The sequence below is a fragment of the Euprymna scolopes genome, chromosome 8, assembly GCF_053919585.1.
Source record: "Euprymna scolopes isolate OS-2025 chromosome 8, ASM5391958v1, whole genome shotgun sequence".
Lineage (NCBI taxonomy): Eukaryota > Metazoa > Mollusca > Cephalopoda > Sepiida > Sepiolidae > Euprymna > Euprymna scolopes.
In genome coordinates, this window is record NC_136489.1 from 160949677 (window position 1) to 160962812 (window position 13136).

Here is a 13136-nt window from a genome sequence, read left to right on the forward strand (position 1 = left end):
TTAAATATTTAGATATTAAAAAAAAAAAAAAAAAAAAAAAAAAAAAATGAAATCAAGAAAAATATTGGATCATCCCATCACTAGTAAGCTGACTTAATATAGTGTTCAAATCCTGTTAAATCTATAGCACATTCGCATACTATGTTAACAACTAGAAAATGATCCCTCCTATAGGTATCCAATTCTAAAAACGATTTTGAGCGACCAATACCAACATCAGAATCAAATAGGTTGAAAAAAAAAAAAAAAAAAAAAAAAAAAAAAAAAAAAAATCCTGCCAATTCACACAAAATGAAAACTTCATAATCCACATTAGTAAACTAAAACACAATTGCTATCGTTGGTATTTTAGTTTTTTCAAAACTTGCACGTTTAAATTTGGATTATTCGGACTACTGTTCTCATCTAAAGTGTGATTCTCACATTTCGGTCCATGTAACATTTTCACTCACCCCCCATTTTTTTTTTTTTATTCATCTTAACCCCAAACAAGGCATATGGCCACTTGAACGTAAGGGGCTACTATAATAATTGAGCCCATACCTAAGAAACATTAACAAGATGTTGGTTTACATTACATTTAAACTTCTGCATATCAGTACAGTTAGGGAAGCAGATAGCAGGAAGGGAATTCCAAAGTCTAGCTGTTCAAGGGAAGAAGCTATTAGAGTAGAAAGCTGTTTGGCATTTAGAGACCTTAACAGTGAAGGGGTGTGATTTTGTTGCTAAGCGAGTTTGTACATACAACCCTCTTCAGATATATTTTGTCGAAATCTAGAATCTGCACAGAACTTCTAAGGGAACCCTTTATTTAATCTGTACAAGTAACATGCTATTATTTCTTCGACCATGACAGAGTACAAGTGTTCAGGATTTTATAATTGTATTCTTAATATCGTCCTCACTTTCTAAATGACACTCTTCAAGGAGTTGAAGGTTCAATCCTCAGTGTAGGCGATGCTAAGAATACAATTGCACATTACTCAAGACTTGTACTCGATTATGGCTGATGGAATGAGAGCATGCTACCCCTGTGGAGTAAATAAAGGGTTCCGTTCAAAATTCTATGCATATTCCAGAGTTCAACAAGATACACCCGAAGAAGGCTGAGGGTTACACCAACTAAAACGTTGTGAGAATAACACTAAAGATGAGAACACTAGTCCGACTAATACAATTATCAATCCTCATCTAAAAAATTTCAGAAACAATTTTATTTTTTACATATAAAATTTTGGTTAATGTGCGCTGCTTGTCCAACCGAAGACCTACCTTTAAATTGTTGCCTTTTAACGGTATATAGGGGTAATCCGGTCCATTACAAATGAATATAGCCATTAAATTTATCGCCGACAACTAGTTCGAAAGATACATAATTCATTATCCCATGTTTTCCTGTAGTAGTTTTGATTGGCAGCCATTTTGTTCTTGCTTTAGCAGCTAAGAGAAACTGCAAGTTGTGCACATGTGCAAATGGAAAGAAAAAGAACAAAACTTTCTGAATACGGAAAGAATTCGGGGACGATAGTTCCTTCTTCAATAACAAAAATATTTATTTTTCAATGAAAGAAAAAAAAAAAAAATGTTACTTCAAGAAAAAAAAAAAAAAATTTAAGAGCAAGCTAGTTGAATTCTTCTCCTTGAGGGAGACTTTCTCCAATTGCAGGTATTCAGTAAAAGTAATGCACTTGTCTTATGCAAAACTTGAACAGCGTTTGAGCATGCTCCAGGAACAACTCCCTTTCATCAACAAACATGGCAGACAATTCAAAATAATAGAAAATAACATTGCACACTGGATGCGTTAATACCAAAAACGAAAACTACTTGTTGACGATAAATTTAAAGGTGATATGCAAGCTGGATTACCTGTATACAGTGTTAAAAGTCAACATTCTAAAGGTAGGTCTTCAGTTGGACAAGCAGCGTACATTGACCAAAATTTGTTTGTGATAAATATTTTTGTTGCAATATTTTTATATTCATAAAATGAATCGGTAATAGGAATTTTATGTTTAGAATAGACTTATAATTCATAAGTATTCAATAAATATAGTAGTATCTTTTGTCATGTGTGCCGATTAAAGAATCTTAAGCTGTAAATGACCAGCTGTAAACCGCAGGAACAATAAATGGAATATCTATCTGGCCCCTGTTTGGTTTTTAAGAAAAACCGCTCTCTGTTGATTGGTCTTGAATTTTGATGGCATCATGAAAAGAAATGAGCAGTGAAATCAGACATACACCAAACGACAGATGTAGGCAAGGTGTAGCAGTTGTTAAATGCTGCGTAAGTCTTAACGTAGAAAAAAAAAAAAAAAAAAAAATACTGGGTAATAAAAATAGGCGATAAAAATGTGTAGGGTCTTAGGGCATTTGCATTTGTAGCTGTGTTTGAGAAGGAAAAAAACAAAAACAAAAAAGCAAGCACGTTTCCGAATTTCTCCTTGTGTAGATGTAATTTTTTTTTTCCACTGAGAGTTTTAAGTAAAAAAAAACACAGGAATCTGAAGAAAACAGCACCACCAGCCGATAATGGCACAACCTGAAAATGAGGGCATCTAAAGTGTGACAGAGCGGCTGGTTTGTGAGAAATGAAGGAGGGTGGGGTGAAGAAGAAGAAAGAAAGAAAGAAAAAAAACAATACAGACCTATGTGTGTGTGAATGGTTTGACCAAGGATTTTACTCAATAATTAAATATATAAACTCTTTACAATCCACAAACTTTCAAATTCCATCTAGAATGCATAGCACAACTTACACTCCTTGGTTTCTTTGGCCCTTACAATTCCTTTGAGGGCAGCAAGAATTAAATCGGCATTATATACCATGGCAGGAAGTCTGTTCATAGTTATCTTAGAATAAAGAAAAAAAAATTCCTTGTATTTATTTCTGATTTTTTTTTTTTTTTTTTTTTTTACGTACCTTTTTATGAAACCATAAAATAACAGATTGGTTAATTTTGTATGATAAAATGTAACCATGTTGAATTGGCTAAAAGAAATGAAAGATAAACCAACAGAAAGTTTAATAGTTAATTCAGATGATCAAAATTCATCCAAGTAGGTGACAGAGACAAAGTCTGTATTATTAGTTCGTAGTCACAATTCAATATCTTCCACTTTAATATTGGAAGTGCCCAGGAAACTCTTGGCAGCCACTGTGGCTTGCTTGATAGCCACTTTGTACGGGCCCCGCTTCTTTTTATTATAGCGGAGCTTAAAGTCTTCTAAAAATGGATACAAATCGATACACTGCATATGTGACATGGTGGATGAGCCGAACCACGACACATGAGCTAGCTGTGCTATCACAACTCCATTGTCACGTGTACTGACCGTGATAGAGAGCACTCGACCAGGCCACCAAGGGAATCCTTGGATTTTGCCCCATACAATGTCCCCAACATGAATGATGCGGCCTTCAGAGGTTTCCACTTTTGTTAGCGTCTTGGTCTGAATTTTCATCATCAGTGGCTTTAGAGAATCTGCTGCAGGAGAGCGGCTACCGGAGAATTCTTTTCCCCCATAATCCTCTTCGTATTCAGAGTCGGAGTCTGAGACTCCATTGGCAGAGTTTGAATTGAAGCCGTCTGTTGATTCTCCCGACGAGTCTGATTTTGTCTCCAGAGAATTATCAAGCAGTGGGTTTTGTGGAGACTTCTCGTCATTTTTTAAATCCCCTGCCGATAGTGTATTATTACCTGAAGTTTCCGATTCTACCCGTGATAGGCCACTGTTGCGTCGCCAGGTGTAAAGCAAGCGAGGTCGCTGGTGATCATTCAAGTCTGGATCAGTAGCATCCATTTCAGAGTCGTTTTCTCCTTCCTTATTCGCCTTTTCCACAGCCAATGTAGGTAAATTTCGATCTATGTCAGCACATGCATGTTTATGTTTGTGTTTGCGCTTGTGTTTGCGATGGTGACCTGAGGAAATTTTATCACCATTTTCTGAATCTACCCGTTTCAGCTTTTCTTTTGCTTTCTTTAAAGCCTTTTTCAGTCTCTTGTGGGTCGGGTAATCCTTGTTTTCAAGTTTCTCATCTGATGATTGGTCAGTGTCAACCACTTCCGAGTGGAGGCGCGGTGGAATTTTTAGCACTGTTCCCTCACCAACTGATATTTTTATTATTGGACTAGATTTTACAACGGTCAGTCCTTCAGACTTGAGACTGATATTAGTTTTATTGTCATTAGTTGTAGGCACATACTCCTCTGTCACAGAACATTTCCTTTTCCGAGACTCACTTCGAGTTTCTGGATGTTCTCCAAGTTTTAAGGGTTCAAGCTGCACCTGGGGTTGGGGTAATGGAAGGGTGATAGCGGAACTCAGATGTCTTGGTGAAGGTGGAGGCTGGTTGAAACGAGGTGGTTTCGGAGAAGGTGTAGGCTGGTTGAAACGGGGAGGTTTGGGTGATGAAGGGGGTGGTAAACTATAGCGTGAATTACGTGGGGACATTGGAGGTTGGTTGTAGTGTGTTGGTTTTGGAGATGGTGGTGGATGGTTATACCGAAGGGGTTTTGGAGATGGCGGTGGTTGATTATAACTAGATGCTTTTGGAGAAGGAGGTGGGTGATTATATCTAGGGCTCTTTGGTGAAGGGGGTGGTTGATTGTAATAGGTTGCTCTGGGCGAGGGTGGGGGCTGGTTGTAACGCGTAGCCCTTGGAGAAGGTGGTGGCTGGTTACCACCATGTGTGTGTTGTTTTGGTGATGGAGGTGGGTGATTATACCTTGCCGTTTTTGGAGAAGGGGGTGGTTGATTATATCTAGATGCTTTTGGAGAAGGGGGTGGTTGATTGTATCTAGTTGCTTTTGGGGAAGGGGGCGGTTGATTGTATCTAGTTGCTTTTGGGGAAGGGGGCGGTTGATTGTATCTAGTTGCTTTTGGGGAAGGGGGTGGTTGATTGTATCTAGTTGCTTTTGGGGAAGGGGGCGGTTGATTGTATCTAGTTGCTTTTGGGGAAGGGGGAGGGTGGTCGTAACGAGGTGTCTTTGGGGATGGAGGGGGCTGACAGTAACGACTGACCACAGAGGAAGACTGGGGTACCTGCTGCTGAAGTTGCTGTTGTTGCTGCCGATTTCGCGTAACCGGTGGTGATCTACTGCGTGTGTTGTGCATCAGAGAATTGTTCCTGGAGTTCTGATTATTGCGTGTGGTCAAGGGGAAGTTGTTTGGTGATGAGAACTGTGGAGGGGGAGGGTTTGGATGAGCAATTCGGGGCAGAAGAGAGTTTGAAGCTGAAGAATATGAAGAAGAAGAAGATGTGGAGTTGTTGAGAGACGAAAAGGGGGCTTTTGAAATGGAAGAGCTTGATGGGTCGGCATTGTCGTGGCAAGCCGATTTGCATTTAGAACACAAAGTTTGACGTGGTCGGAGGCGTATACTGCGTACAGTCTTGTCTTTAAAATGTCTCGTGTATGTCCGTTTGGTCAGTGCAGCCACCTTTTCGCCAAATTGTGAAAAATCCTGATTATATGTGTGACGAAGAGCCGCCGCCGATATCTGAATGTTCTCCCCGCCTTTGACTCCACCGTCGACACTTGTAATATCACTTTTGTTATCAGAGAGGTCGTCTTTAGAGTCATTTTTGAACGGGAAGCACACACCATGAGGCAGATTTCTGCAACAAGAAACAAATAAAAATCACAATTAAAACTGAAGCCATTACTAAAGTTCACTCATTGATTAGAGAGTCGAGAGAATCACTAACTTTGAGGGCCTTCCCGTTCGTTCACTTAATACCGGCTCGGTTTTAGCATTTTCAATTTATAAACAAAATTCAATTTTACATGAAAGCTTAACGACCGATACTTATTTAAACGCACAATATGTAAATAAACATTAAACAGAATATCATAACACAATCGAAAGACTGACAAACAAGTAATACTACAAAAAAAGTCAGCTGTCGTTGCTTTTTTTGACAACATTTTGCCTAATTTCGACTCTACATTAGTAGAAATGCTAGCTTACCTTTTATCAGAATCCACTAAAACTCCCCGGTATTTTTTGGCTCCGGCCTCCAAGCACACAATGAGGACATCCTCGATGGCCTCTTCGATAAAAACAGGTAATTTCTGGCCTTTACAAATAGGTTGGTGTTGTACCCGTCTACCGTCCGCCATTTTCCGAGCACACAACCCTTAAGACTTGACGATGCGCATGCGCTGATAATATTTAAAAACACTCACACGCACACACATACAAAGACGCACGCATACACACCGAACTTTCTCTAGCAGGTAAATCCAAATAAAAAAAATGGATTATCGCTTTAAATATGCTTCTCAACTTTAATTCTCTATTTCATAATATTAGTTCCATATTAAAAAATAGAAACTAATGCTTATATACACTTATCACTTATCTTTTAACGGTTTTTCATTAAGCCGAATCGCCAGTGAAAATGTTAAATATTCCATCGTTATTGTTCTAAGGGAAATAACTCCAATTGTTTTTTCTTTTTTTTTTTTCCTTCTTTTTTCGCCTAGTGTCAGTTTAGTATTAATTTTTATTTGTTCTTTAAATTTAAAATTATTAAAATTTTATGATTTTTAAAAACGGTGTATTCCTAAAGCATTTCAATATATGGAATTAAGTAAAACATAAAATACCGTTTGTACAATGTATTTTTAGTAACTTATTTCTAATTGAAAAAAAACTTATTCTAAACTTTGAATTAAACAAATATGCTCATTCATAGATAGCTGTTTCGCCGTATCACTATGGCTATAAACGAACAGGTGCTCCAAACTGTGATTCGAAACCCGACTGCGTTAGTAGCCGTCGAAAACCCTTATCACTATGCTATCAGCCGTCGCCATGTGTAAGGGAAAATATAGAAATACGCTTACATTCGAAATTATAGGTATTTTATTTAGACAAAAAATATACATTTACGAATTGTTCCGATTTACTTTGCCTCCCCACCAGGATCGTTTTTAATGTGAAGAAAGGAACAAAAATAAAAATTGTCTCAGTCATGAAGGATTTCTCCTCCACTAACCGAGAACAAAATTGGGTTTGTATTACTATACACATAGATTCGAAAAAAAATTGTCAAAAAACAAATATATAACAAATAAATGTCATCAAAGATAAGATAAGTTACTTTTCTACCTAACTGTAGTGTTTTTATTTAATTTAAACATATTTATGCAGCTCGAGAAACATACAGTGCTTACCGATGTTTTGGAAAATTTTAAATGGCGCCCGACTCTCTGTTGAACATGGTAAGTTTGAAAAAACGAGTTAAAAAAAAAAAAAAAAACTATATCGCATACTGTTAAAAACTCACTCAATATGTTAGCGTGACATAGGCTGACATATATTTGGTGGGCTTCTATCAGTATTTTGTATAGTTTTTTATTTTTAACTCATTTTCCCAAACTTACCAGGTTCAACAGAGAGTCGGGCGCCATTTTAAATTTTCAAATATATCGTTAAACACTATGTTTTTCGAGCTGAATAAACATGTTACATTAAATAAAAACACTAAAAACGTATCCAGCCTGATGGAAAAGTAACACATCTTGCCTTTGATAACGTTTATTTGTTATATATTTGGTGTTTGACAACTTTTTCGAATCTATGTGTATAGTAATAGTACAAACCCCCCAAAATTTAAGTGCAGCATCAGAAAGATACAACACTTTGATCTTGGCTCGAAGGCCACAAAATCATTTACAAATAATGTTTTACAATAAGAATGTTCATAAAATTCATCTTTGTCTGAAGTATGAAGCCTGAATCGTTTTTATTGGGGGGGGCATAAAGGGATCAGTAGTCATGCAGTTTGTGAATTATTTTTGGACTTACCCTACGATGGTCACTCTAACGCTAAGCACATGTTAGAAACATCAACAAAAACGGGTCGATATGTCGTCGGCTATAACTGTCTGGCATGGGTCGCTTCTTGTGTGTTCATTGTGTCGCCACAGGCAGCTTGCCGTTGTCGTATTTATGGGAGGAACCGCAGGCTGAAATCGAACACTTGTACAAAAATAGCAAACAAATGCATTTTTATAAAAATATATAATTTATTTAACAGCTAACAGGTAGGAAGCGTGCACACCAAACCACCACCACCCCACGCATAACAATGAAATTATATTTCAATTCTCTCTTTCTTCATTGAAAGAGAGAGAGAAAGGGAGTGAATGAGAGAAATAGAGAAAGAAAGAGAGAGGGAGAAGGGATAGAGAGAGAGAGAGAGAGAGAGAGAGAGAGATGCATTTTATGAAATGTTTTATTTTTTCCAACTTCAGATATCCGCGTGTAAGTCTGACCTTTCTTGAATTATTCTGACACCGGTGAAGTTTTATAACACCTGTCATTCAAACCCAACCAACATGCTATAACCTTCCCAAACCCACAAAACACCTGCATGAAACGTTTTTAACTTCATCACAAAGTCAGGCAAAAGGTTAGAAGCTAGATATAGGGGTTATTAATGTAGAAGCCCCCAGCTCCCTTAAAAGGAATGAATGGGGTCCTCTAAAATATCAACAGTTTAAGGGTAACCGGAGGCAAAATAATACAGGGGAGTACGTATCTTTGAAGGCTTTCTAGTACCATAAAACAAAACAGGGTCAAGATTTATTTACTAGCTAAGAGTTTTTTTTTTTTTAACTTAAGGGTTCTGCAGAACCCAGGACCATGTGCATCATGCCTAAGCAGGGAACAAGAGCTTGTATTTGGCTTCTTGACGGATGTACAAACTAATGTCAAACACCCACCTCTTATCAAACTCCATGCAGTCCAATCTCCTCCAATCGCATCTGATCTTCACTTTAAGCTGGTGTTTAAAATTAACAATTAGATTATGGTTGGAAACTGATCCAACCTTCATGGACTTTGTCAAGACATGAAACCTATGTCACTATTTTCGTTACGTCTATCATGGCTAGAAAAACAATCTTTTCTCTTTAGGCAATGACAGGCCCTCATTGTGAATAACATATGCTACATTAAGAGCCATTGTTTATGGTGCTACAGCTCGGATATTCAATAAGATTGAAAAAGAAGCTAGACGGCATGTACACCTGTATGCTATGAACAGTGTTAAATATATCTTGGCAAGATCATCCCACGAAGCAGCAACTTTATGGCCATGTACTTGCCATATCTACTACCATCAAAGAGTGACATTTACAATTTGCTGCTCATACCCAGAGGAACAGGTAAAAGCTGTTGAGAAATGTATTGCTGTAGACTCCACGACATGGGCGCACGAGCATAGAAAGAACTAGATCCACATAGATCCAACAAATTGCACACAATGCCAACTGTAATCCTGAAGATCTGAGGAAGCCGATGGAAGACAGGGAAGTCTGGAGAGAGAGAAAGTCACATTGGTGCAGTCAAGGATCCCAACCAGATATATATATACTAGACTACACGAAAGTATATTAAAATGAAAAAAGAATATAGATAGATTTCTATGAGTCGGTCTGTTTATAATAATTGATTATTTTTGAAAAAAAAAAAATTACAGTTACTGAATTATAAGTGGTTGGCCATACTTATAGGTAAATGTACACTGAACAGATACCATAATACTTATTAGAGTTAAATTCAAATTTTGATATATCTGCTTATTTTTTTTACATCGTTCATTTCTGTATTACGTTTAAGTTATTTTAAACCCCACTCTTCCCATGTTAAATAATAATTTCAAAAATAATAACGTTAATATTTCAGTGCGCAGGTTATGCGCGCATGCACAACCGGATGTCGTAAACCGGAAAGTGGGTTACATCACTCATTACAAGGTCATTTGAGTTTTATAATTATATAGATATATATATACATAGAGCCAATGCATGTTTGGCGTTGATGTAAGCTATTACCTCATCGACATACTCTCAAAGTTGCCAAAGTTTGCTGCAAGTGAAAAAGATATATGCAGCCATTTCTCTTTAGTTATCTCCACAACATGAGCAGTAAGGATCAATCCTAGTCAGCCTCTCATGAAGGGGCAGTATTCAAAGTTGTTGACATAACTGGCTTGGTACCCAACTTCCTCCGACCATCCAAATTCAGATTTTGGGAAGGGGTTAGTTTATTGCTAATGATCTAAAGTGGTCTTATTGTGGAACGCCAATGGGGCTGTCTAGGCATTTTTTGCAAGCCAGAGTGCTCGTTTCAAATCCCAATTCCCCGACCTTGTGTCACATCCTCCTGCCATGGAAGGGAGATAAGAATCAGCTTCTTAGCTTCCCCAGTACTAACTGTGGTTTACCTCAATACCCTTTCTGACAAACTAGAGGATATCGTGGCAGCTCCACACTATCTTTTGTTGGGGTAAAGTATGGCCCATCTTAGTCTTAGGAGGTGCAACCTTCCAGACATCACTTTCTCTCTTTAAGGAGGGGTGGTTTTATTATTAATCGCCTGAGGCATTCGTACCAGGAAATACTTATGGGTTTGTTCATGATTGTTTTTGTAGAACCAGAGTGTCCCTTTGAAAGTGTGCCTTTTCCCGCCGCCTTTCAACCTTATGCCGCATCTTCCTAGGTGGGAGAGAAATAAGTCAACAGCTTCTCAGCCCACTACACAACAAATCATTAGGATTAAAGTGTAGTATCCGTTTCTGTATCAAGTACTCTCTTGATCACATTTCAAATATTGGTTAGCGTTTGATCCACTGCTCTGAGATCATATTAAATTACTGGCTCAATTTATTAGTTTATACAACAGGATGTTTGGAATGTGATTAACAGAGTTCCTGAGGGTGGTAACAGATTGACTTTTAGTTAATAATGAAGACAAAGAAAAGAAGTTTCATTTTAACATTTAATAAACAACTTTATTTGTTATCTTCGTTAGTGGCGTCAGTACAAGAGAGAAACAGAGTTAGTAGGTTGAAGTGTTCTTGTGTAACGATAGAGTTAATATATTGCTGGTTTGTTGAGGGGGGAACAGCTCAGTTCTGTTTACACGTGTTTATAGCTAGTAGTTGTGGGGACGAAGGAGACTGGTTAAAGAAGAAGGAAAGGGAAAGGTATTCAGTGTGTTTGTGTGTTGTTATGGGTGTGTGTATGCCAGTGTATGTTCTTTAGCATGATCTAGCGGGGGGGGGGTACCAAGCGTTGCCCGGGTGTTTTTGGGTATGTGTGGTCGGGTGGGGGTGTGGGGTGTTAATGAAAACCTAAGAATAAGCAAAGTAAAAAAATAGAAACACGAACGTTAAAAAATCTGAAAAGCACATGAAAAATGACTTAAATAACCCTGTTTCAATATTAAAATTTAAAAAATCAAAAAAAAAAGACATCTCACACCACGATTCGAACCCAAAACGTTTAGATAATGAGGCTGCGCTCTAAGCAACTGAACTAAGACGACGTCCACGAAATTCTGTTGCTTTTTCAAATATTTAAAGTAAATCAGGTTACGACGGTGTATGACGCATGCGTAGAAGCGAACTCGTCATGAGAGGAGGGTTTTTGCTGACCCCCCCCCCTGTAGAAAACTACTGATTTCAGGGTGAAGGAATTAACGTTTTTAGCCAATTTTTCGATATTTGTGGGGCGAAGGTTGGAAGTTTAAAATGATACCGATCTGGCGAAAATCCGTGACCCGTGTGGAAAGTTTTTGCAAGACATACAAACATACATACATACAAACAAACACACATACATACATACACACATTTTCGCTTTTTTATATATAGTTAGCCAAAGCCCCAGGCGAAGTCACCTGGCCGACAGGGTCAGAATGAAAAATGGCTGAGAGTTTCAGATTTCACCTTTTATATACTATGTCACATGACTGAGAGCTGGTTTGTGATTGGACAGGCCAGGGAGAAAATGGATTTCAAATCTCAAGTCGAGAGAATTAGCTTCTGCCTGTGATATAGCAAGTGTTGGCTGCTACAGACTATTGGCGATGCTGCTGACCAAGAAGCTACTCTATTCTTAGGCTTACCCACTGGATTTGTGCTTAAACAAACTGATGAGGTTTGGTGTGCTTACAAATAAATTTGAATTCTGATTTGTTAAACTTCAAAGGAAAGGTGAAGGTGAAACTAACCCAGCAGTTTGTTATCATGAGAGTGGCGATTGTAAACCACCTACTACACTCCTACCAAAATATCTATATATTAATACAATAGTGTGTGTGTGTGTTACTTTCTGTGTCACGCTTACATCCGGATCCTTTAATTGTTATATACTTTCATTTCTTCTAATAAATAATTTTACCAAGAATTCTTCATAAGTTTTGCTTCTGGTTTCAATTACAGAATAGACTTTGTAGCCTAGTGGGAGATGCCCTTTTCCCTTCCCTGCAACTTTTTTCTCACAGAAAAGACATTGCGAGCCTGTCTCTGTTTTATCATTATTTTCATGGCAAGTGCTCATCTGAGCTCCAATCTATGGTTCCCCTCGCCAAACATTCACAAGAAAAACTTGTTTGGCTGTAAACACTATCAATAGTTTCCCCTACTCTTTATCTGTGCCTAAACCTAAATGCAGATTCCATGAACAAAGCTTCTTTCTTAGAACTGCACGCTTGTGGAACTCTCTTCCGTTTACCGGTTTTCCAGCTGACTACAATATGACCATCTTCAAGTCCAATGTAAACAAGTTCTTTATGACCCGTTCCCCTTAAGTAATCCAATTTACCTAATTTACACTTTTAACGATGACTATGATATTGTCCTTTTGACCACTGTACACTCTTTAACCCTTTTAACACTCTTTAACACTTATCCTCGAGTGGCCTCTGGGATTTGATAAGTGGTGATTCCTTTGTAAAAAAATAAAAAAATAAATGAATTAATAATTTTCATATGAGAATATAACAATCAATGGTTTACCTACTAATAACCACAAAAATCTCCACCTTAACACATTCCTTTATTTTAGCCACTTCGTCTTTTGGGACCGCCTTTCTCCTATTACTACTCCCAAGGACATAGGATCACACAGGGACACTTTGAGACCACCACTTCTAAATACCAACTTGTTAACATAACAGCTGACTATCCCAAAGTGAATCTCTCTAGTCCACATGAAATTATTTGAATAATCAGCACCTTTGGTATCTTTCAATGTCTCATTTACATTCATCGATATAATTTAGATTTAAATTTAATTAACAAAGAACAAAATGTACAAAGAAACCAAAAT

At 37.7% G+C, this 13136-nt stretch overlaps 1 protein-coding gene across 1 annotated transcript; it reads right to left on the reverse strand.

Moving 5' to 3' along the window:
• Positions 1–2656: 2656 nt before the first annotated feature.
• On the reverse strand, positions 2657–6446 carry LOC145283958 (uncharacterized). The gene is made up of 2 exons (XM_080133056.1): positions 5977–6446; positions 2657–5623 (listed from the first exon to the last, which is right to left on the reverse strand). Exons 1-2 carry the CDS (start codon positions 6126–6128, stop codon positions 3103–3105), a joined length of 2673 nt encoding a protein of 890 aa, XP_079989182.1. The 5' UTR covers positions 6129–6446; the 3' UTR covers positions 2657–3102.
• Positions 6447–13136: the final 6690 nt, after the last annotated feature.

Excerpts from the sequence above, each read along its gene's own strand:
- LOC145283958 (XM_080133056.1), bottom strand. The coding sequence starts at position 6,128 with ATGGCGGACGGTAGACGGGTACAACACCAACCTATTTGTAAAGGCCAG. Across the intron at positions 5,624-5,976 it reads TTAGTGGATTCTGATAAAAG|AAATCTGCCTCATGGTGTGT; the intron begins GTAAGCTAGCAT and ends TTCTTGTTGCAG.